This window comes from Guillardia theta (assembly GCF_000315625.1).
Source record: "Guillardia theta CCMP2712 unplaced genomic scaffold GUITHscaffold_33, whole genome shotgun sequence".
Classification (NCBI taxonomy): Eukaryota; class Cryptophyceae; order Pyrenomonadales; family Geminigeraceae; genus Guillardia; species Guillardia theta.
In genome coordinates this window covers 198662-221836 of record NW_005434641.1, presented here as the reverse complement: position 1 = coordinate 221836, position 23175 = coordinate 198662, and the positions used below count along the sequence as shown (strand labels likewise).

Genomic DNA, 23175 nt, shown 5'->3' with positions numbered 1-23175 from the left:
GTGATGAGATGAGTGCATGACGTCTTTGAGCTGCTTGTTGGTTTGCTGATCATTGGTGTCTTTTTGAGCAGCAATAGCCGCAGTGGTCGCCATCGCTACCTTGCATGCTTCTCCATCTTCGCTTTTGTACAGAGGCAAAGGCACATGGGGAGGCTTTCTTTCGGACAATCATAGGTCGAGCGACAACGCGATGGATCTGAGCGAGAAGGATATTCAGTTGTTGAAGACTGCACATAATGAGGAGTTGAAAGAGATGAAGGATGGACTGGACGCGAAGAAGAAGGTCTCTAACTCGTTCAGTGTTGCCTGCTTTGATGAAACGCTAGGACGAGAAGGCGCTGGCAGCTAAGAGAGCTCGAGATGCTGTGCTCAAGGCTCACTCGCATTCAAGATCAACAGCAAAACAGCTGCCAGCACCGTATCCTCCCCTTCTCTCTGGTTTGATCAGCTCACCACGTTTGCAGGTTCAAGCTCAGGGTGGTGCACAAGGAAGGTACTCTGAGTGCAGACGACAAGAAGCTGCTGGCCATCGCGCGCAACGAGATCTCATCCGAGCATGCAAAGGTGGAGATAGTGGTCCGTGCTGGAGCCGTCTGAAAGCTCTCAGGATGCTCGTGCTGAGAAGCAGGCCAAGGAGGCCGAGCTGCGACGGGAGGAAGAGAAGGCTGAAGCAGCCAAGAAGGCGCGTGAGGCTCAGGCCAAACAGATGCACGTGAAGCAGGTGAAGTGTCTTCCCGTTGCTTCTACTGCTCCTGCGCTGATGAGTCTGGTCCTGCAGGCAGCGCATCCAGTAGCGCGCGTAGTAGCAGAGCCGAAGGTGACGGCCCATGTCCAACACGAGAAGGTATGACAGAGCTTCTGCTTCTCTTGTTACCCTGAGAGTTTCTCCCTCACTCTTATCTCAGAATGTTCTTCATCGCAAGTTGAACCCGAAGGCGCTCAAACTCCTCGCCTCTGCATATCGCGACCAGCGACACGACGAGTACCCTTTTGCTGCTCCTGCTCGTTCTTGCTGATCTTGGACCGGGCAGGGAAAAGGCCCGTAAAATGAAATCTTATGACCAGAGGGCTTTCGTGAAGCAATTCAAGAAGCATGCAATCGCCATCGACTCTGACGCTCAGAACGAGGTCTTGCCAATCTTGTTCTTGACGAGGTTACGTTCACAAGCCTTCTAGGCCAATATGGAGATCCAGAGGAACGCAAGGAATGCGATGATCGGGCTGCAACATGCCACTGCAGCGGACAACAGCGAGTACATGCATGCATGGGTGAGAAAACAGCTAGCTCGTGATCCACTCTCTCCAGCTGATGTTCTTGCTCACAGAATCGAATTCATTTCTGAGACAGCAAAGGGAGACAAAGGGAAATATAATGGGAAATGGAGGGATTATCTACACCCCTCCTGCTCTAATAGACAACCGACAGCTATCTTAGCCTGTTCGAGTCTCGATCTCAATGTACGAGAACCAGCAGGTCTGTGCTACATCCCCTCACGGCTGGAGTTGGAAGATGGCTGGCAACGTCCCGCTCGCCCGCAGAGAGTGGTACACATCGTTGGGGAGAGCGTACTGACGGATCTGATGCCCGCCATCTACATCCAGCACCACCCCAGTCGTGAACTTGTTGGTAGCCAGAAAGTACAACGCCTCCCCGATCACGTCCGGATCCCCCACGCACTTGAGCGGCAGGGATGCAGCAGTAGCGTCCATCATCTGCGTCTTCTTTTCTGCTTCCATGTGATCAAACCTCTCCGTGTCAACGAAACCAGGGGAAAGGCAGTTCACCCTGAGTTGGGGACCTAGCTCGAGTGCGAGAGACCGTGTTAGGGCCTCTACCGCACCGTTAGCAGCACCGAGAGGAGAACAGTTGAGCCCTGGACGTCTGTTGAGCACTCCACTTACGAAGACGATGGCACCCCCCGCTGCCATCTTCGGGGCACCGTACTTGGCGCAATACCATGGCCCCCAAAGCTTACCTTCCATCACTTCCCTCGCCTTGGAGGTCTCGAGCTGGAGGAACGAGCCATGGGCAGCTCTCCCGAGCGCGGTTACAACGAGAGCGTCGAAGGACGATGGAGGGAGCTCTTCAAAGAACTTCTTCACTTCCTCTTCGTTTGTGTTGTCGAGCACCTTGGTCCTGACCCTCTCTCTTGCCCCCTCACCTCCCGCACTCGCTATAGCATCTGCTGCCTTGTCCAGCTTCTCTTGGGACCTGGAGCAGATGATCACTTCTCCCCCTTGCCTGACTGCATGCCTAGCGAACGCGCTGCCCATCCCCGAGCTTCCACCAACTACCACCGCTCGCACCATCTCCTAAAAAGTTCCTCACAGTTGATACCTGAGGCAAGCTTGGAATTTACCTCTACGCCGGGACCGTACCGGGAGTACGGTCACAGGCCCTCCGACAGCGCCGGGCCCGCTGCGAGCCTCGGAGCAGCGGACGGTCCGAAGTTCACTGACTTCTTCGCCGTCACAGCCCGTGCGTCGCTCCGGGTACGGTAGCTACGGCGTACTACTACAGGCTAGGGGACCGAGTGAGCGGCAACTTGACCGCACGGTCACCGTGCCACTGAGTCATCGGACCGAGCCTGTCAATAATCTTGATCGTGATCTCGGCGGCAGATCTTTGTTCTTACCGCTACGACCCTTTCAAGCAACTCAGCTCCCCCATCGCATTGACGCCGGGTTGAACGTCACGGGCCGGTCTAATTTATCACTATGTTTACTGACATGCCTATTGAACAATCGAAGAGAATCGAATCTCCCAAAGTACGTGATTAACTGACGGATCTAATTTACTTCTGGATTCCAGCGACGACAGCGCTTTCAGTTCTGAGAATTAAAATCAGAAAAGGCAGATGCTGACTCAGGAGAAGAGTAGGATGAAAGCGGAGATGGCAGCAACAGCACATGCGTCAACAGAGCTTTTCGACTTACCCAGGGTACTTGTGAGCATACTGTTGGGCAACGCCCTGGTTCCTTGCCTTCTTGGACCAGGTGACGTTCTCGTGCATACCAAAGCGCTTGGAGATGGTGATGCCGCAGAAGGTGGTGGCGAGACCGCAAATGAAGACAATGGGGTACACCTGATGGAGGCAATGAGTCGACGTTCTGCAGCAGCTCTTCAACGCTCACATCAGGCTTGACCCAGGTGGAGAAGAAGTAGTCCTTCATGGAGCTGCTCTCGGCAGCAGTGGCAGACATGAAGCGCTTCTGCGCGGTGGTGTTGGCTCCAGACCTGAAGGAATTAAACAGTCAGTACGTGAGGCGACTTCTTGCAAGGATCCGATGTGAGCATATAGAAGTGCATCATGATCATCGAGACAAAGCGATGAATTATTTCAGAAGAGAAGTTGCAGAATAATAACAATAAGACCACATGAATCATGAGCACGGGGGAACAACTGAACAGGCAAGCGCAGCATCACAGGTCAAAAGATTGCTTTTCGAAGGAAGGTTCAAGGAAAATTAGGGAAGTTTGTGTGTCTTCGAGAATTTCAACAGCAGTGTCAAGAATGATGATGAAATCGGACCAGCAATAAGGAGCCGATAGGATGAAGCAAAAACACCAATGAAGTACTTCAGACACGAGGCAAGGAGCGATACAGGCCATCAGAACGTAGATAAAGAGGGAAACAAGGTCAAAAGACATAAGATTGGAAAGCACATGCTTGGGTGACTGAGGAGGAGAAAGAAACCATGCCTGGTAAGGGCGCGGGCAGCTGCTGGGAGAATCTTCGGCATGGACATAGCGATGGATTGGTGTGATTCAGGCACGAGGTCGACCCTTTAAAAAGGGGGGTGGGGTTTCTTCCTACCCACAGATTTCCTCATTCTACCCCCCATCTTCCCCAGGGGGTACCAACCTCAACATCACCCACCCCCAGATTGTAGTCACCTTTACAAGCCAGTCACTCGGACCCCTCGGTTCTACGACCCTACCTCAGAAGGAAGGCGAACACCGTCCTCGCCATACACCCCACACAGAAATTCAATCTTGCCTACCCCTACCGTACATTTATCACATTTGTACCCACCTCTTTCATAAGACATTCTTCCATATCACACCCCCTACCCCCTAATTTCGTACCCCTGTTACGGATCACTGAACCCCACCCACATTACAAGATTTTCGATCTCCACAATCTTGGGGTAGAATCCAAGTAGCAGCCCCTTGGCAAAAAGAAGGTGTAATGGAGGGAGAGAGGTCAAAGGTGAGGTCATTGATAGAATATCTTAGTGATTCATTCGAAGATTCTTGTTGCTATAGGTATAATAAATCCTTCTCCAAGAGCGTCGTGTGAAGCTCGCCTGATCGCGTGCAGACATATAGGGGATAGTAGGGGGGTAGGGGTTAGCATCAAACAGGGCGGTGAGAGATAGGGGTGGTTGGCTGGTGTAGTAAGGAAATAGCACCAATAGCAGGTAGGGTGGCTTCAAGACGATATTGAATTGGAGGGGTAGTGACCTAGAGATAAGACCTTCCTAGAGACCTGGAGGAGGCCATTGATTTGAATAGGTGGGGTTATGTGGCTGGGGAACAAATGGTTGGGTAGGGGTGAACACCTTGGTTCGAACTCAGGGGGTGGTAGGTTTTGAGGGGTGGGGTACAGGTCGAGGTCCAGCATGCTAAAGATGCTAGTGTGCAAAAGGATTACGAAAGAGGGGGTACCCCTACCCCTGTTGATTCGCGAGTACCCATAAAAAATCTTATCAATGCACCGGTAATTTACCAACCCCAAGGATTACCCACCCTACCATCACAATCCTTTGGCTGACGCGAAGATCGGGGTAAGTTGATCTATAGATGGGGGTGGGGGTGGGGTGATGGGGGTAGGGTAGTTTTCTTTGATGAGATGTTTCCTCACCGAGCGATGTAGTCAAATGAAGGGTAGGGGGTATTTCTCAACGATTGGTGGGGTAGTTATCTTGAGGATTGGGGGTGAGGAGGGGGAGAATGAAGGGGTAGGGGGTGGGTCTAGGGGCCACTTCGCGCACGTGGAGGATAGGAAAACCGCGGGTAGTGATGAAATGCACTGGGGTGGGTGCAGCGAAAATGAGTTAGAAACATGGGTAGGTGGTCAAGATACGGGTGTTTGTGATAGATAAAAGGGGGGTCAAGAAAATGTGTCCTCCTTGAGGGGGTAGAGAGGGCATTCAAATCACTGGGGTAGTGAGGAAATTGGGGGGCTTAAAATGGGGGGTGGGGGTGTTGCAGGGGTCATCAAACGTAGCTCAAGGTCCAAAACCGGAGCTACAACCTGGGGGCCTCAGGCCTCCGACCGTGCCATGACTGCTGATCGGACGGCCCGGCCCCGGCCCGGAACTCAGGCAAACATGTCTCATTCCTTCGGCGGCGGCCACCGCGACATCGCTGGCATGGCCGCGCGGGGGACTTGTCCTCAGTGCGCGCAGTTAAGGGAAGGTATCACAGTCAGTTAAGTTTGGGGGACAGCAGTCGGCAGGATTGGGTTTGGTTCTCGCTGTCTTTTCTCTGAAGTCTCGCCGGTTGGCCGCTCACGGTGCGACGGAGGCTGAGTGTCAGGGTCAAGCCTCCTAGACTCTCCTGATTGTCCTCGTACTGATTTTAACTTAACTTTGAGTAAAAAAAAGACCAGTGAAAGGCTCCGATCATCCCGACGAGCCGATCCCGGCGATCACCAACTGGCACCGTGACTGCCGCAGTGCGAGTCGGGGCGAGCCCCGGGCCCCGGCGGCGCCCGGCCGCCGGGGTCGCCGGCCCGGGTCAGCGGCCCTCGGCACTGGGGCGGTACTAGCCGGTCTCGCCGTGGCACGAGTCACTGAGTACCGTTCAAAGTCCGATCAGCGGCGGCTGGCGGACTCTGTGGGTGACCCGCGGACTCGGGAGTCGGCTCAGCGAGCTTGCTCCGAGCCTGGCTCCGACTCACCGTGATCGGCGGCGTGACGGGGACAGTGACTGCCCGGCACGGTCACACGCCGGGATCGGACTCGGCGCGGCACCGGCGGCCGGGGGCAGCCTAATAAGCCGCCGGCTTTTGAACTTCGCAAGTTGAGCAATTGCGCTATTGATTTCAAACTCATGTACACGCAGATGAATCTAGGAGGTCAAGGCTTCTCCCTCTGACCGTTGAACAGATGACGCCGTTCCTTCTCGAACAATGATGGCCTGCAAGGAGTCAGACCGCCCACGCAGGGGAAACCAGCAGCCGCCACATACCTTGTTCATGCCCGGATGAGATAGCCAGACCAGAGTTCCTAGTGGAGCATCTCAGTCAGCGGCATTTCACGGTGATGTGAAAGAAAACTCGACAAGCTCACCGCTCGAGTCCAGGTAAAGTTCCTCCTCGTCGGAGTTGACCAGCACGATCTTGCCGTTCTGTATCTGCCAATGGCCATTAGAAACAGGGGCCATTCAACGCTCTCGAGGTACCGAAGACTCCCAGTATCCTGTCTCGTCGAGGGGCCCGAGGCCCGCGGGCGGGACATGTTCTCCTCCATCCCTGGAAGGAGTACGAGGATGAGGACCGATGGCCTGCAGCGAGTCACCTCCTACCTCTCCAGCTGAGCCACCGCGTCTTGAGCCCCGAAGTCCGAGTCTCCAAGGTTTCCGCAGCTGATGACGTGTCATGATGTTGTGCAACATGCTCGCAGTGACTTCACCTGTTGCACCATCTCGTCTCTCCTCCTGCTCTACTCCTGAAGCGATACCAGCCGTTCCCATGGAAGACCTCCACGATCAACCCGCTCGCCGCATGCCTGTGCAGGAGAGGCAAACGTCACGACAGATTAGCTGGGCCATGCACGCAAACCTGAAGAGAGTGCAGCCGGCTCCGAATTGAGCTTGTCCCTGCAGACCAGCCGCATCTCAACGAAGCTTCTCCTCCGTCACGTACCCACCTGCATGTACTTCCATGCGGTGCAAACGTCTTGACCTATTGCGCCTGCCATGGCCGTAAAAAAGCAGAACATCTTCGAAGCGGCATTTAACCATGTCCAGCATCGCGATCAGACTCGGTCCGCTCCTACCCATCGAGGAGCCTCAGTTAGCAACACATTAAATGCAACTATCGCTGCCATACATGCTCCCTCTCGGCGATCCTGTTGGCTTCAATCTGCTGTACGGTCAGGTGTGTACAAGTACGCGTCGATCTCAAGCACCTCCTCTCTCCTCTTGGCTCTCTCTTGCAGTGCTTTCTGATAGCGTCACCCGTCAGTTTCACCTGCCACCGCCGAGCGTTCCAACTTACAGCATCCAGCACACGCGCTGCCAGCTTCTCGACCGCATTATTGATAATGCGCAGGCTGCCAGAGAAATCAGCAGGCGAGGGATCGAGACACTCAAGTACCGATGAGGGTGAGTTGCGGGCTTTCGACAAGTGGGGCAATCATTCTAAAGCCACGAGTAAGGCGACAAGGGTAAGATTCTTTGCCCAGGAGCTCTCACCTTGTTTTCAAGCCATTTCGTGAGGCAAGACCCACAGAACACGTGCTCATCAGCGCAGACCTGCGGCGAAGTAGAATGAGAATGATGATGGTGTTAGTAAGCGAAAGAATGTACTTACAGTGTGTGCATCCAGAACCAGTCCTTGGCAGATAGCGCAAATGTACTCCTCACACAATTCTTCAGCCTCGTCCTGGTCACTTTCGTCAAAGGAATCGTTCACCCCATTCCTCAGCCTCACCTGCATCGCGCCGCTTGCTGGATGTGGTTCGAGGATAGCTAGCATGGAGTCAATATCATGCAAGGCTCGCTGACCCCGGGGAAATGCCAGAATTTCTACCTGCGAGCTCAACAGCGTTCGGCCTCCTGGCAGGGTCTGTCGCCAGCAGCTTTTCGAATGTCAGCTCCTAAAGACCAAGAGAGAGAGCGGGAAACCTGCTCGACCACTCGACCTAGGGTTGGAGAGGCCTCGATCGATTCCTGAGGCAAGGTCACAAGCATGCCACGTTACAACACCAACTTTCTTACGTCGACCGTCTTTTGAACGAGGGAGGAATTGAAGGCGAAGACTCCTCCTCCGCACCTACAACATTCTCGTCAAAGCCCACTACAGGCAGGCGGGAAGCTCACCGGGCAGAAATCGGAACGCCAGTGATCAACTCTGACATGATACATCCCAGGGCCCACCTTGCATCGAAGACGTCACTGATAATCATCTTTAGCATGAAGAATGTACATGTCGTCCTTGGAATCATAACCCTTCGCCCCAGCCTGCAGAGACTTGGTAAGTACGAATGTAGACCCGACCAATGGAATCAAGCAACTGTAACCTTCTCAGGAGACGCGTAGGTTAGAGTTCCTGCTCTTGATGATGCAGCGGCAGCTGAAGGAGGAGATCAGACTTTGCACGGGAAAAAAGAAGCAGACAAGCTTACCAGACGAAATAACACACGCAAGACCAAAGTCAGTAATTTTGGCTTCGGAGCCATCCTAAAGGTGGTACAGTTTAGAATCGAAAGGAAGGCTCGATCAAGCTGTCAAAATACTTGTGTCAAGAGGATGTTGTGAGGTTTGATGTCTCGATGCAACATGCGGCGAGAGTGTATGTGAGCCAACGCCTGGTAAAACTTTCAGATGGAAGGAATTCTTGTGAAATCTTTGACCTTGGCGAGCTGACTACTCAAGCTTCGAATTCGTTCATCTCCTGCGCAATCAGTGCTTTACACTTGTGCACACGAATCAGGGCAGGATGGCACCGATGCGAGAGACAGTCCCGCGCGTATCTTCAATGAGGTCGCCGAGAGTTCCACCCTACTCATTCATCAATGAAACAAAAACATGGCTCAATAGGAATAAACCTCGGCAATCTCCATGACAATACAGAAGTACTTGGCTTTCTTGAACATATAACACGTATAGTAACGAATAATATGCTGGTGTCGCCATAAGTCAGCGCAGGATGCACAACAAGACAAATCGTTTATACCGGTGAATTAAGCCGCATTAGCATGTGAACCTCTCTTTTCAACGCATCAAGCTAAAGAAACCCCACGTCATTGAAAAGAAGTAATGGTGCGCGGCGACAAAACAAAGGAAGGAAGAAAGGTTGTATCAAACCTGCACTCCATTCTTTTCTGCCTTTTTCACATTCTCCATCTTGACAGCGTATATCTAAAGCATTCAGTGAGGCTCAACTTAATTCAAGTTGTCAAAGACCTGTCCATCCATAGTGCCTCTCATGCGATAAGTTTTACCAAAACTTCCTTCCCCCAGCAACGCCGACTCCTGTAAAGGAAGTGAGCATCAAAATGATGAGGAGATTAGTACAATGGACCTTGTCAGGTTCGAACGCAAAGTTACTCTCCGGTGGATCTTTTCCCTGGGGTGGTAAACAGGTCAAACGATGTTTACGATGATCTCCGCCATTTGAAAGAAGCAAGATATTACTTGAGACGATTCTGTTGCTGCTGTCATGTGCAGGACCTGCAGAAATGAGTCATGGAGTTGTGAAAATTCATGCAATACATCAGACCGCATCCATCTGTTGCTCGAGTTCTGCTTGACGACCCCTTGCTGCAATCACGTGCCTTAGCGAGTCCAATACGCACAAGCATGTAACATCATACCCGCATTGGTGGCTGTGATATCCTGCAAGATGCCAAGCCAGAGGCGAATGAGAAGTTAATGTCTAGATGCGTAAGAAAACAAAACTTCTTTTCACCTGACCCAAGCAAACCAATCCAGAACAATTCCCCGTAGGCGTGAAGCTGTCGAAGAAAAATTGTCAGGACTTGCATCGGTAAATGCAAATGCAAATCACCGAGCTGTGACATTCACACGGAGGTCTACTCGTCTTTGACTCGCTGGATAATCCGCCTGCTTCCCAGTGAGAAAATGGCCTCGGAGCTGCCTCAAGACACACCGCGTTAGCCTTGACGATGGAGAGGTCGAACGCTTCTACTTCTTCACCCTTCATGGCCCTCTGAAACACAAAGTGAATCCACTCTAAGAAATCCTCTAGTCAATGAATGTAAGTGGGGTGATACCTCCATTGCCTTAGAAAGAGAATCCCTGTCAGCACCATCAGTTTTACTAAAGCAGACTCTCTTTCTTCCAGACCTGTGTGACTCTGGAACAAATCCGTAGAGCGATTTGCCAAGAACCTATCACTCTTGTGTCAGAGCGCAAACTCTGAAAACATCATGAAGAACATCTTCACGACGGTAGTTTGTCAGCTGAGCAAGCATAGCATTCCACTGAAATCGTTTTTTGTCAGCAAATCACGAATATCCTGTGATTATTGAAACCTGAACAATATGCATTCGGTTGTCCATGCCAAGAACAGGCGCTTTGACTGAATCGATGAGGTAACTGAAATATGATTGGTCATGTGAGGGGGACCAAGAAAGAGATAATGCAGTAGTTTCAATCTTATGCACAAGGCCGACTTGTTTACCTCATTTCTGACACAACGGCTTCTTTGTCATGCTGCGTCTGACGTAACACACATCAATGATCGCCATGATGACATGCAAAGGAAAAGTAACCTGCATCCGCTCCGAGTTGAGACGTACTAGGACATTCGATCGGACCTGCAACGTGGCTGTTTCACAGATTGATTGCTATTCTACCTTACAAACCTCATCGGTATCCACAGATTTGATGATGTCATTGACCAGCAGTCCAAGTCCTAAAAGCAGATCGTAAGAACATGCCACTTTGATCCACAAGGTGCTCAGATATACCGAGTGCATTATCAATTTCCCACTTCAGCCATGGATTACATCTGGTCGACGTAAGACATTTGCATTCAAGTACAACGAAGCGCACCGATGCTTGATCGAATCTGAATATATCTCAAAAGAACCACGAGGGTGCATGGTGCTTCCACCCATCTGAACACCGTCAATTTGCAAAAGAAGTTGGCTCATTGATTTACCGTATCACGATTGATTCGAGCCGGCGCATTCGGATCACCACCCCATCTGATCGTTGTAGACAACTTGGTGAAGTAAATGTCATTGTGACATACGAAAACAAAAGAAGCAACCTCGGGGCGGAAAAGTATGATCAGTCCATCGCTCGTTACTGGAATAGCCAACAATCCTGCAAGGTATGAATACAGGCGAGACCATACTTTTCAGCATACCTGCTGACTTTGGGCACAATCGTTGAAGACTTTGATCAACAATTGCCATGCTGAAACACGTCTCAATGGATTATTGCCGCACGATCACAAAATCCTACCTATTGATCACAACGATTCCTTCTTTTTCCAAAGCTGCACCGAAGCACAAGTTACACAAAGCGCACAGGGCAACGAATGACGTAAAATCCAACTGTAATCCTATTCTTACCTTTTTCATAGGTGGTACGAATTAGAGAGCAAATTTTCTTTAGGTCCTCCTGATAGCATTGACATTCGTCAACTCCACCCATGATCGTTTCATGCATGATTAATCTACATTCCCTACCTGTTCAGGGGCATCTCCACATACACTGATTTTCCCAGCATATTGTATTGCAGCGCTACTGACGCCCTCCAACAAATCAGTTAGGTTGGGCGACGATGTCACTACACAAACAGCACCATGTCAGCGAATAGAAACGTATTATATGACAGTATTTTCTCACCTAATCCTTTTAATCTGAGCCCAGGATTGTGACCTATCACCGAAAGTTGCTAAGTTTTGTTCAAGACGATTTAGTTATTGCAACCTTGCTGATACATGAGATCGCAGAGCTTTGCATGTAGATGTAATGAGTGCTGCAAAGCAACTGGTCATGACTCGTCCTGGCGAGGTGAATGATGCTGCTAACCTCGTGACGATGATGATGCTCCATGTCAATTATGCTGTGGAAAGTCATGGATCAATTCATTTGCATGGGCGAATCAGGTTGAAACCTGGATATTCTCATCGCCAAGGCCTGTGAAGCACAGAAAGAATTTTGGAAGAGGGAAAGCAAGTCAGTTGGCATCCCCTTCCTCACAGAAAATCTATACTTGCGCAAGAAATTCGCAAGCCATTCTCATCTGATATGAAACAATCCGAGACTGAGGTCTTCGTCAAAAGTGTTCATTTCAAATTCATTCTAGCAAACCTCCGAGTGATGACAAACTATGAGTCCCCAGAGCTGATCTTTGACCACCTGCATCAACCATAGTCAACCTCGGCCGAAATTCGAACAGCTTTGAACGAAGATGTGTACCATAGCTAATACTAAAGAAGCTCGTACTTGCATGTTGCAAAGGTACTCCAGATGGCATCTGAATCCAACGACGTGACTCTTGGCACACATTGGTTAAAATGTTGCCTGTGAGCTCTTCTGAGTGTCGAACCGTTCAGGTTGATGGATTCAGCCTTTGCAATTAGATTGTCCGTGACCTGTTCAATTGAAACAATGATTTCATCCTTATTTCCAATCAATCCAACTTACAAGCTTCGCATGCACAGCCTGAGTATCAAGTGTAAGCACGATGAACGTGGGGATTGACATCGCAGTGCAAATGGAAGAAGATAGAATTTGACATTTACCTGGCTGTCCACAATGAGACGTACATGTTCATCCCGTAACTGATGAAAGGTCATGGCTCATCACCAATAGAACTTCTCAGAACCTGATCCCTTGTTCGTTGTGGAAGGTCTGTCGCTGGAAAATGCAGACCTGATCATTGCATTTCAATAATCCATAGGGCCACAACACGGTGTAACCAAGCCACGACTCTGAAACATCTGCAGCTTTACACTCTGCAATGACCTTGAAATCCGGTCAATGCCTTTTGAATTTGAGAGTAATCAAAAACCTCTCCATGCATGTCTTCATGAAACTTGTAAACCATGACTCTATTATATCTGAAACGGTTTACATATCAGACTTTTCGAGATCTCAGCATGATGAATATACCCCGTGGTATTGAATACTTCTTCGACAACCTTTGTAAAAAGTCAAAGATTGCAACCACAATTCAGATAAAATTCTTCGATACTTGCTGACACATAGCAGTCAGGTTCGTGGATGCGTTCAATTTCTCAATGGCAACTCGTACTCTCTGTTTTGAGAGGGTCAAACAGCACAATACTTACAAAGCTAATTCACCTGATGAGCAGCAAAGGAATTTTCTGTCAAATCAAATTCCTCGATATCCACAAGGAGACCAGAAGAAGATCTTTGCACATACCACCAAGCATGAGGGCGAGCTAACAAAGAAAAAATACGAACCTATGAAGAATGAGGTTTACAGTAATGTTTCCAAATTTCTTCCCAGAGGGATCTAGTCAGGATTTCAGGCTCAACAAATTCAACAATCCTGAAGAGTACCTAAGCCAAGAGCTGTTACAGTAACGGGGTTCGCGAGCGAAAGGTCGCTCATAGCTACGGCTGAATCCAAGCGCTGCGATGATCTTAGGCAAAACGAAATGGCAGTGCTGAAACGATGCACCTCTCGTTCTTTGAACAAAGACATCATCTATCAAAGTTGTAAGACAGACGTGAGCATTTGCCAGATCGATTTGAAAATTTAAAGTTCTCTTGTCATACCTGGGTTCCCAGCATATCCTTGTATGGGATTCCGAATAGCTTCTCGATGTTGTTGCTAACAGCCCGTACAGCTGTACATAACCAGGGATTACAACCTAACATCCTCTGAATAACATCAGATTACTGAAGTTGTTTAATTCGTCGATCAACATGAAATATCCATGCGGCTGCAATCACTGTAAGCTATCCGACGATCCAACCAGATTCAAATCACTTGTATTTCGCCAGGATTGTTCAAGAGTCGGGTGTAGGTTTCCATCTAGGTGGTTCAGGTTAGTATCACAGCGTTATCCAGAATCATATGTCGATCACTTCTTCGACAGATGGAATGGTGCCATGAAGACCCTCGGAAGAGCCCCCTGACCCGTTTGATTTGGCTGAAGAACCTGAGATTTTTAAGATGAAAGCTTGATAATGTGAATTCGCGCAACTTACCAACATACTGCTCGTGAACAAGTACGTCAGCCTGAAGCTGCCTCGCTCTGACCTCCTAGAAATCATCCTTTATGAGATAATGATGAATGGTGTGCACAAGGAATCACATGTGTCAGCTGATCCATTTGGAATGCTCTGAGATCTTGAATCCGGAACGCTCCTCTGGGGCAAGTAAACGATGTATGCCGCCGCTGACCAAAGGAAAGGATTCTCAAGGGCAGGACATGTTCTCCTGCTTCATATGTGAGTAAACCCCTCCATTCGTTTCCAACTGCATGTAGAGTTCCAGTCTTATCATTACAGTAACGCAGGCGTTCGATTTGTACTTTTCGGAAATGAAAGCATCTTTGATCGCGCGTAACAGCGCTTGCGCAAGAACAATGACAAGTTTGCAGCTCAAATGACGAGCGAGCTCTCACACATCCAAACATGAAACAATATCCCTGGGCCTCCCTCATGGCAGCAACTCCCACAATTCAACACAGCGTCAATTTCCGTCCAGATTGAAAAAATCACAGTTCCGATCCATGCGCATGGTTTTCGGCATCGCATCATACAGGATTCACATCAAGCACTGTCAAACATTCATGGTAGAATTACGATCTCTCGTTCTCTCCATACTCATCCTCATCGTCGCATTCAAATCGCTTATCACTCTCCGAACATGTAAAAATCGCAAACACCCCTTTCCCCTTCGTCAAGCATGCCCCCGGGTCTATTTGTCTTCTCTTTGTGTGCAAATGATCTTCGTCTCCTATTCACAACATGTCGTCTATCCAAACTTGTTCTTCTCTGCCTCCTCTGCATCCTCTGCCTCCTTTCCCTAATTCCTGCATTCATCATCCGCTGCTGCCATCCCTGCCACTCCATCCATCTCCACCACCCCACCCTCTTCGTGGACTTGATCAAATGATCTACCCCCTTGAAATGGCCCATATCCAGTGCATTAGAACTTCGTCAGACCCCCACCCATCCAAATCAACCAAAGTAGCCTACCAACTACCATCATCGCTACCACCCATCCCTGATAGTACCCCGTTTGTTTACTACCCTACCACGGCTAATCATGACCCCACCCACTCAAAATTCGTAACCCACCAAGAACCCCACCCGAATCATGAAAGTAGCTCCACCCTACCATCATGCTTACCTACCCCGTATAGTGCTCTCTGATCCACCCCCTCTGATTATTGAGATAACCCACCCCTGTTGCTCTTCTATTTCGTACTGGGAAAGTTTACTCAACTCCCCTGCATACACCCACCCTCTTGAAAACGAAAAGTTCATCCTACCCCCGTCCCCTTCCCACTACCCACCCACCCCATCCATGTCCAAAACACTCACTTTACTGGATTTCATCTGTGTGTCCGCCACCCCGAAATTCCATGACCCCATTTCTGCCTGTAAACTACCCCACCTTGTCCGAACGTCCTCGAGCCATATGATATCCGAACCCACATCACCCCACCCACCCTCTGATCGCCCACCGACTTTTGTAAATTTACCTCTTCAATGATGATGACCCCTAGCAGCTCACAATTTCCGCCCCCCCATGCACAACACCACCCACCCTGAACAAAATGATCAGCCCCGTCACAGAATCCAGACTTCAGGGGTAGGGTGATGGTTCTCTAATAGACCAGCCAATAGAGACTCTTGTAGAGTACCTGGGGTCCCTACTTTGGGGCTTGCAACCTAGGGGGTAGTATACAAGGGGTAGGGGGTTACCCCGATCGGGTCGTAAGCCCCTTGGGAAAACAATTTTACTCATATTTTCTCGCAGTAGTGACGGCCGGCCGGCGAATCGCATGCCGGCGGAAGCGGGCCCGGCGCTTGCCGTGCTGAGGTGCGCTTGCTGTTGAGTGTAAACTATCCCTGCTCCTCCCCGTCATCGAGATGCAGGGTCGGGCAGCTGCAGCAAGGGGCGCCGGATGGCTGCTGCTGATAGCATGCGTCTTCTCCCTCGTGGAGGGTTTCTCTTATGCTCCCCTCCTCCGTCCTAATGGCCCTGCAAGCTGCCGTCCACCAACTTTCACCTCCGTCAGTCCGCACGCCACAAGGACAGAAAAGCAGTCAGAAACCCTGATTGACTACTATGCGGTACTTGGTGTTGCTAAGACTGCAACACAGAAGGAGATCAAGCAGGCATACCGATCAAAGGCCCGTCTTTTGCATCCGGACACAAGCTCTGAAGATGATTACGATGTGGAGAATTTCCTTGTGTTGAATGAAGCATTCGAAGTCTTGGGTGATGAGGAGCTTCGGAGGAGGTACAACTTTCAGATGCGGAATGGCCTTGCTCCAGACTTTTCAGAAAGGGTTTCAGAGTTTCGCAAGCAAGCTGGTCCGACCTACAACAGCGTTGCAGACCGAGCTGAGGAATTGTTCTCGGATACGCGCGCGTTCCTGTTGTTGTCAGCAATCCCCACCATGCTTTTGTTGTTTACTTTGACCCTTTTCCCTGACTTTCTTCATGATCTTGTAATGAAATGAATGTTTATAAGACGTTTTCATTTTTGCTTGCCTCTCTTCCAAAGAGGACCTGGAATGAACAAGGAACCAAGAACCATCATTCAGCCTTCAGGCTTCGGCGACGGCAGTGACGGAGGTTTGCTCCCTCAAAGCCTTTCAGGATCTTGGGATACAGGTGTTATTGCAGTTCAGATGCCGTCATCTTCGAAAAGGAATTCCTTCTCCCGACCGTACGCTTCCAAACCTTCAATGCTATGCCAGTTCTGCTTCGGCCGTCAAAGTTTGAAGCGAGTCACCCGCATGCAGTGCAGCTGTTCGCCGGCCCGTCCATGTGCGGGCGGGCCAGGGGCGCGGCTCCCGGGTCCGCGGCACGACCGTCGGACGGTGCCACGGGCCGTGGGCCACCGCCGCCGGTGTCGCTCGGCGGCGACGGACCGTCGGCGTACCGTGGCAGTGACTCAGTGCTCCGACAGCAGTGCCGTCACTCAGTGAAGCGCCGGTCGGCGGGCCAGCGGCGGCTGACTCGGCGGCGGCTGAGCCCCGGCCCGGCGGCAGCCTGCCAGCGGCTGGCAGCCGCGCGACGCCCACTCAACTGGGCCCACTGGCCTGTGCGGCGCTTGTGCACCAGGGCCGCCCGTTTACGGCAAAGTTAAGTTAAAAATCAGTGCGAGGACAATCAGGCCCTGAGACTCAGAGTCGAGGAGGCTTGACCCTGACAACTGTCGCACTGGCCAAACGGCGAGAAGAGAAAAGACAGCGAGAACCAAACCTATTCCTGCCAACTGCTGTCCCCCGGCAAAACTTAACTGATACCTTCACTTAACCGTTAACTGCGCGCAGGACCGTTGAATTCCTGGACCGGATGCGTTTGCAAGTCGGATCACCCGGCTGAGACGTCGTGCGAGGCCGAGAGACCATCCAGCGCTGCCGTTTCCTTGCCAAGTTCGCCGAGCGATCCGCCAGCCACCACAGAAAGCGCACAGCGGCAACGCATCGTCCTGCACTGCAAGAGTCCATCGGCTGAGTGACAGTGCTGGCGATCGGATGATGGGAAGAAAGGCCTTTGGCGGGACTCCCGGGACGTGCTGCCACCGGAGCGGCACTGTATGCATTACGATGCCCTCGGATCTTCCGCTGTGCCGCGTGCTGCTTGCAGTTTGCTCCGAGCGAGGTCCGGTATTCCATCATTGTCAAAAACATGTGACATGCTGAAGTCCAGGATTCAAGTTAACCCATGCCATCCGCCTCCAGTCCCGTAGCGGTCCAGTTGCGGAAGTTCAAAGTCCCCTACATGATGATCTTCAGGGCCATGTTGCCACTCTGGCGCCTACCAGGGCAGCCCCTGACCCGGCCCGATCCGATCTCTGCGGTCCGGGCGGCGCGGCGCCCACTCACGCCCACTGAGCGGCCGGGCGCCGCTCGGCCCACAGGTTGAGAACTGGGTTGAGAATCCGACGCCGTGTAGGAGGGTGATGATTCACTGTAAGGCAACGTCCGTTGATCCCGGCATGCTAGGGATACTCAGGACAGGGAGGAGGGAGAAAGGGAGAGCATGACGTCAAGCGGAGGTATGACAGAACATGCCAGGGGAGGAGGGGGAGATAATGGGGCAGGAACAATTTCACAAGACCTCAAGCTGCTTGTTGACGAAGGGGGGCAGCTGTTGCAAGCTTTGTCAGAGATGGAGACCAGAGAAGGCCTGGACTTGCCGGAGAGCATACTTCACAGCATCACCTTAGCAGATAATGAAGTAGCAAAAGGACTGCGGCAGCATATCGCGGAAAGGACAGAGGAGACGTTGATAAAGGTTACAAGTGTGTGGGTGGCTTATCAATGCAGACGAGGAGAGAACTCCAGCAAACCTCCGTTGCTTCCGTTGATGAATGCTGAGAACAAGGTCGTTGATGCCTTGAGAATGCTGTGCATGATTGAGAAAAATGAAATATTTGTGATTGATCGAAAACAACAAGAATTTTCAGAAAGTCAATCGGTCATGCTGCTGGAGGTGGTAATCCAGAGCCGAAACCGGCAGGTTCTGGTGGATAAGCTCAAGATTGCCGCAGACATCTTGACGGCAAGGTTGGAAAGCAAAGTTTATGTGTGGCTAGAAGATCCAAAAGACTTGACTTCTTCTCTCTTCCAAGAAAGTGCTTCACGGAAGGGTACAGAGCAGAAACAGGTCGAACACTTGTCGCTCAACTTGAGGGGAAAGCAAGTCCTGCGCGAGGGCTCCATCTTTGTTCTTCAGAAACAAACACAATCTGGATCAAAGAAGCCGATCAAGTGGAAACTCGTCCATCTGGTCGTTGAGGAGAGCGACAACTCGCTTCAAATGCGCATGTTCGGCTCAGTGGGGGAGTGCAGAGAATACTACGACAACAGCAGAAGCGATCGATCTCCTGGTGACCTACTTTCCCCCCTCCTCAGCGTAAACCTTAGAGGCGCATGTTTCGGAGCTCATCCCTCTCACTCTCTCTCCTTCATCTTGCAGCTCCCTGGGCTCCGGCGGCGTCTGCAGTTCAGGTGGGAAGTCCGAACGCAAAGGAGAATCCTGACCAGGAGGCGGCAGGTGCGAGAGCACGAGCAGTTTCTGCGATTGGATACAGCACTTCAAGCACGAGTGCTCCTTGCAGGAGTATCATTTCGAGGAGGACGGCGAGGACGTGCAAATCAGCTCGACCCATCGGGGCCAGAGTTTCTCGGATGAGGCGAGGAGGGCTATGCAGGAGGTGGGGGCCTGACGGAGGGGAGAGTCTCGATGATTGGTATGCGTCTGCTGTGACGGCTCTGACTGCTGTGGTGGTAGGGATTCAAGGAGATTGCAGATGCGCTCAAGTTCACGCTCGAGCCTCTCTCGACATCGACCCAGGAGCTGGTCAGGCTGCAGGTACAGAGGCTCGTTGGCTTGATCCCTTGGATGCTGACAAGTGGGGCTCAGCAAGAAACTGTGACGAGCATGAGAGAGCAGTGGAAGAGCGAAGAAAGGCTGAGCATGACGAGATCGAACGCACTCAGCGAAGCGGCAAACTGGAACGATGTGGCAGTGACTGGAGAGGTGGAGGCAGAGAAGGAGAAAGTGGTTTCAATGAGGAAGGTGAAGCGAGAGAAGGAAGTCGAGGACCCTTCTATGGCGGGTGGAAGAAATGATGCTCTGACCTACCAGAACTCTTTCGAGGAGGAGGAGGAGGAGGAGGAGCAAGAAGACAAGAAAAAAAAGGACAAGGACAAGGACAAGGACAAGGACAAGGACAAGGAGGAGGAGATGGAGATGGAGATGGAGCGGAAAGGGGCAGATCATTCAGTTTCCAAAGAGGCTGACGTGCAGGTTCCCAAGTCATCGGTGGAGCCCCCGGGGATTCAGGAACTGAAATCTCGTCCTCGCACCGTGGTCTCCCTGAAGCCAGGAAGGAGAGGGAGAGAGAGCATGAAGCACAGCGATCCTTCCCTCTACGGGCACAGGAACAGTGAGGCCGAGCAATCTTCCGATCGCATCTTCTCTTCTTTTGATCGGGAGCGGAGCAAGATGTCGAGATCCTGGGATGCTTCAGGGGTGCAGGTGCAGGATGTGATCCCTCGCCGACGGAGTGCCGTCCACTTCAAGAGCGAGAAGCACGTGCGGGAGGCCCTCGTGGAGGTGACTGGCCACCTGCACCTCCCACCTGACGCTGCAGGCAGATGAACAGGTATCTCTTTGCCGCCTCCTCCTGCGTCAAGCCTCGTCGCCTCTGGTACATGCCCACGGAGGAGCAGATGGAGCAGCACGGGATGACCGACCTGGTGCCCAGCTGAAGGCAGTAGGGAGTGAGCCTGACACGTCAGCAGGTGCACGCGATCAAGATCTACCATGGCGGGTTCGCGAGCGTCGCAAGAAGGTTCGGGATGCGCATCCAGGTGGGTCAGAGAGGCGCATGCTGAGACCTGCTGACGTGGAGACGCGGCAGGGACCAGCCACGCGCTCCAAGATCTCGTGCGGCCTCACAAGTTTGATCAGCGAGTCAGTTGAAGACAACGTCCTCCTCTTGGAGGAGGAAGCTGATTGATGGGTCCCGTTGGCTTCCCGGTGGCTATCACGGCCTTCCGCAGGGGGAGCCCGAGTCTCGGCCGCGACTGCCGCTGAGTGTGGCAGCACCGTGAGGCTGCGCGATAAACCGCGATGGAAACTGAGCGTCAAGCGTGCCACGCCGTCCGAAGCTCTGTCTCCGTATGGCCCGCCTGTGCCGCGTGCTCAGTTCAGTGCCCCGGCGGCCGCCGGTCAAGCCTCCGAGGCTTCGCCGACTCTCGGCCAGCCTGCCCAGTGCCACTGCGTGCCTGAGTGTCCGCAGGCTTGATGAAACTTGACTTTGAGTAAGCGGCGACTGAGCACCGAAGCACTGGCACCCGGCCCTCTGGCGAGGCTAACCGTTGAACCTTCGTTCAATGATTGATCGATACTATTGAAATACTATCAAGTTGAATGAAGCAGTACTTCACTGAGTCAACTTAATCTTTCGCCATATTACGGAACTTGAACATTCACAGAGGCTGCGGACTCCCGACCGATCACACCCTGCCGGACCCACCGGGCCACGCTGGTCAGGCCGGGTGCCACGGTGGCGGCGCCCGGCCGCTCGGTGGCTCAGTCGATGATCAGCAGTCACTCAGCCGTCGCCGGGTGCCGCCCGGCATGCCCTGGGCTCGGCCCGGACTAAAGGATATCCGGAGGCATCCACGAGTATCCGTGTCACGGTCGCATGGCAGGAACTCGCACTGAAGGTGAGAGGCAGCAGGAGGAGGAGGAAGGGGGGGGGGGGGTAAGAATGCAGTGTGAGGGGATGGAGATGATGGAGATGGAAGGAGGAAGGAGGAAGGAGGAAGCTACCAAGAGGAAGAAGGAGGGACGAGGAAGGCGAGGAAGCAAAGGAAATTGGGCAGGAGACTTGGGCAGTGAAGGGAAAAGAAGAGGCGATGCTTGAAGAGAAGCAGCACGTCGAAAGAAAGTATGTGAAAGAGCATGAAATAATAGATGACGTAGGAGAAAGAGAAGACAAAAGACTATACCTGACAGACCAGAGAGAATTCTTCTGCAGGAAGCAATCTTGTACATGTTATAGATGGTTTGTGTGATAACCCTCAACGAAGAATCACTTTGTTCTGCACAGAATGTAAACTGGAATCCACTGGGTACTCTAGAAGCTGAAAATTCCGATGTCTTCCCAACTCCATGCCCATGCCCAACTTAAGATTCTCGAGAAGAAATTGCACACTTCCAGGTGAACATCTGATTTGCATCATGACAAGTTGAGTTTGGTGATGAAACAGATTTGAGATATCCTTTTACTCGAATCTCATCACTGCCCATAAGATCGCATGTCTAGTGATTCAGGTCGATGTGAATCCTCGATCTGACTGCGAGCTTAACCCTCCGCTGTCAGACTACAAACGTGCTCGGGGCTTCTCTCAAGGCTATTGATTTCCTCTTTCTCGTGATATGCATCTTCTTTATGGTTGTGCACTCTGACTCTATGGGTTCTCCCTTGGATTGACATCCTTGCAGTTCGAACGGCAGATCATGAATCTGTTCCCTCAAAGCTCTCCTTCCGAGCCTCTTCCACACATGAGCTGCATCAAGGTGTCGTGGCCTCCAGTGGACACTCGAGACGTCCATATGACGTCTGTGTCTGGTAGATCGGCAGGCTCCTCTTGACGTGCATGTACAAAGTGGACGCGTTCTATGTCATGCTCTGCCTCTTACCTGTGGACAAGCTCTTGGTAAGGATACTTCTTTCCTCATGCTTCCACGTGAGCAGTTCTCCGACTTTGCAGGTCAACTCGCGGTGGTCGATCCTTTGCTTCCTGCTGATTTTCCTGGATCACTTGCTGCGGATGACTCCGTGGAGCAACAGCAAGAGGGAGGGGGATCTTAGTTCAATCATTAGCGTGAGATCCCATGATGAAAGGAGGAGGAGGAGGTGCTGATTTGCTGTGACGCAGCAACATTATGATCAGCTCTGGTTGGTTGCCTTTGAGACCTACGTGTATGCCGGAAGGTCTCCCGTTGTCTTCTTCTCGGTCTTTCTGCCTCGATACCTGCTCCCCTTCAACTCACCACTCGATTGCAGGACGGCATCGACACGTCGGCAACTCTTTACTCTTCAACCTACATCCTCCTTGCTTCTATCATCTTTCATGTAGATCAGTTCCCGGTGGACCGGACTGCCTTCTCACGATGGCTGGCAGGCAAACTTGTTTGTGGCTCGTTCCTTTGTGGTCTCGTACAGTCTGCACTCAGCAAGGGCCAAGCAGGTTGCTGTCCCTGTGCGCCTTCTCCCATGCTGAAATGTGTTTGAAGCCCTCCAAGACAGCGAGCGGGGCGAAATCAACGGGGAGAGGTGAAGTCTGAGTTGGGATCTGTGCGACCGCTCACCTTGACGGAAGGTTTCATTTCTGGGATCCTGATTTCAAACGTTCTGGTCTCAAACGCAGAGATCATTCATGACCTCCTGGTCTTCCCTGCCTTGACTGTCGACTCTTTCGCTCGCCTTACCGTTATCGTTTCAGATCCTCCTTGACTTTGGCATCCTCGCCTTCTTCGGGGTTTGGATATGGAAGAACCAAGTCTTCAGCGAGGTGTGGCATGCCGATTCTTGCTCCTGGCACCCTGCCTGATACCCTCCGGCAGCTCTGTGCTATGATGATGCCGTTCCATACCATCTCCGTCATCATCGCCTTGAGAATACGACAACTTGATAGAAGGTAAGTCGAACTCTCTATCAATCCTTTACTGACTTGGGTGCGAAGCTTGTACAGGAGGAAATGAGTGATGGGGT

General features: G+C 51.6%; 8 protein-coding genes across 8 annotated transcripts; 5 read left to right on the top strand and 3 right to left on the bottom strand.

Annotated features, from left to right (window-relative positions):
* Positions 1-190: 190 nt before the first annotated feature.
* GUITHDRAFT_108259 (hypothetical protein) lies at positions 191-1343 on the top strand (the record flags this gene model as incomplete). Its single annotated transcript, XM_005832732.1, has 9 exons — positions 191-283; positions 327-418; positions 465-564; positions 608-721; positions 779-844; positions 906-982; positions 1032-1128; positions 1177-1269; positions 1326-1343. 9 exons carry the CDS (start codon positions 191-193, stop codon positions 1341-1343), a joined length of 750 nt encoding a protein of 249 aa, XP_005832789.1.
* A 148-nt stretch (positions 1344-1491) lies between these two features.
* On the bottom strand, positions 1492-2310 carry GUITHDRAFT_108258 (hypothetical protein; the record flags this gene model as incomplete). The annotated part of the gene is made up of 1 exon (XM_005832731.1): positions 1492-2310. The coding sequence occupies one exon, from the start codon at positions 2308-2310 to the stop codon at positions 1492-1494; it is 819 nt and encodes a 272-aa protein (XP_005832788.1).
* A 394-nt stretch (positions 2311-2704) lies between these two features.
* On the bottom strand, positions 2705-3766 carry GUITHDRAFT_152572 (hypothetical protein). The gene is made up of 4 exons (XM_005832730.1): positions 3704-3766; positions 3136-3238; positions 2938-3086; positions 2705-2832 (listed from the first exon to the last, which is right to left on the bottom strand). The coding sequence occupies exons 1-4, from the start codon at positions 3748-3750 to the stop codon at positions 2796-2798; spliced, it is 336 nt and encodes a 111-aa protein (XP_005832787.1). The 5' UTR covers positions 3751-3766; the 3' UTR covers positions 2705-2795.
* Positions 3767-6043: 2277 nt separating this feature from the next.
* Positions 6044-13564, bottom strand: GUITHDRAFT_163142 (hypothetical protein; the record flags this gene model as incomplete). Its single annotated transcript, XM_005832729.1, has 60 exons — positions 6044-6148; positions 6200-6237; positions 6301-6364; positions 6413-6482; positions 6536-6595; positions 6643-6738; positions 6792-6829; positions 6880-6923; positions 6971-7004; positions 7062-7094; positions 7203-7284; positions 7329-7372; positions 7427-7486; positions 7545-7616; positions 7665-7763; positions 7859-7903; positions 7952-8006; positions 8054-8110; positions 8160-8194; positions 8254-8306; positions 8359-8413; positions 8470-8541; positions 8587-8627; positions 8680-8734; positions 8782-8856; positions 9041-9094; positions 9140-9208; positions 9258-9302; positions 9371-9406; positions 9456-9571; positions 9645-9690; positions 9846-9905; positions 9970-9994; positions 10043-10086; positions 10231-10294; positions 10380-10417; positions 10471-10515; positions 10555-10613; positions 10642-10709; positions 10754-10818; positions 10863-11029; positions 11073-11122; positions 11171-11204; positions 11281-11329; positions 11398-11498; positions 11558-11590; positions 11642-11690; positions 11829-11851; positions 12026-12073; positions 12264-12309; positions 12362-12379; positions 12460-12498; positions 12590-12682; positions 12729-12777; positions 12830-12858; positions 12912-12974; positions 13022-13091; positions 13145-13196; positions 13244-13316; positions 13463-13564. 60 exons carry the CDS (start codon positions 13562-13564, stop codon positions 6080-6082), a joined length of 3468 nt encoding a protein of 1155 aa, XP_005832786.1. The 3' UTR covers positions 6044-6079.
* Positions 13565-15985: 2421 nt separating this feature from the next.
* GUITHDRAFT_45498 (hypothetical protein) lies at positions 15986-16174 on the top strand (the record flags this gene model as incomplete). The annotated part of the gene is made up of 1 exon (XM_005832728.1): positions 15986-16174. A coding segment is annotated over one exon (189 nt), but the record flags the coding sequence as incomplete, so codon positions are not given.
* Positions 16175-17876: 1702 nt separating this feature from the next.
* GUITHDRAFT_152571 (hypothetical protein) lies at positions 17877-18651 on the top strand (the record flags this gene model as incomplete). Its single annotated transcript, XM_005832727.1, has 1 exon — positions 17877-18651. A coding segment is annotated over exon 1 (652 nt), but the record flags the coding sequence as incomplete, so codon positions are not given.
* Positions 18652-19631: 980 nt separating this feature from the next.
* Positions 19632-20609, top strand: GUITHDRAFT_152570 (hypothetical protein; the record flags this gene model as incomplete). Its single annotated transcript, XM_005832726.1, has 4 exons — positions 19632-20003; positions 20045-20146; positions 20192-20260; positions 20311-20609. Coding segments are annotated over exons 1-4 (632 nt in total), but the record flags the coding sequence as incomplete, so codon positions are not given.
* Positions 20610-21553: 944 nt separating this feature from the next.
* On the top strand, positions 21554-23165 carry GUITHDRAFT_108253 (hypothetical protein; the record flags this gene model as incomplete). Its single annotated transcript, XM_005832725.1, has 13 exons — positions 21554-21618; positions 21668-21731; positions 21781-21852; positions 21903-21977; positions 22034-22117; positions 22340-22417; positions 22468-22536; positions 22586-22651; positions 22698-22737; positions 22784-22851; positions 22907-22975; positions 23028-23101; positions 23147-23165. The coding sequence occupies 13 exons, from the start codon at positions 21554-21556 to the stop codon at positions 23163-23165; spliced, it is 843 nt and encodes a 280-aa protein (XP_005832782.1).
* Positions 23166-23175: the final 10 nt, after the last annotated feature.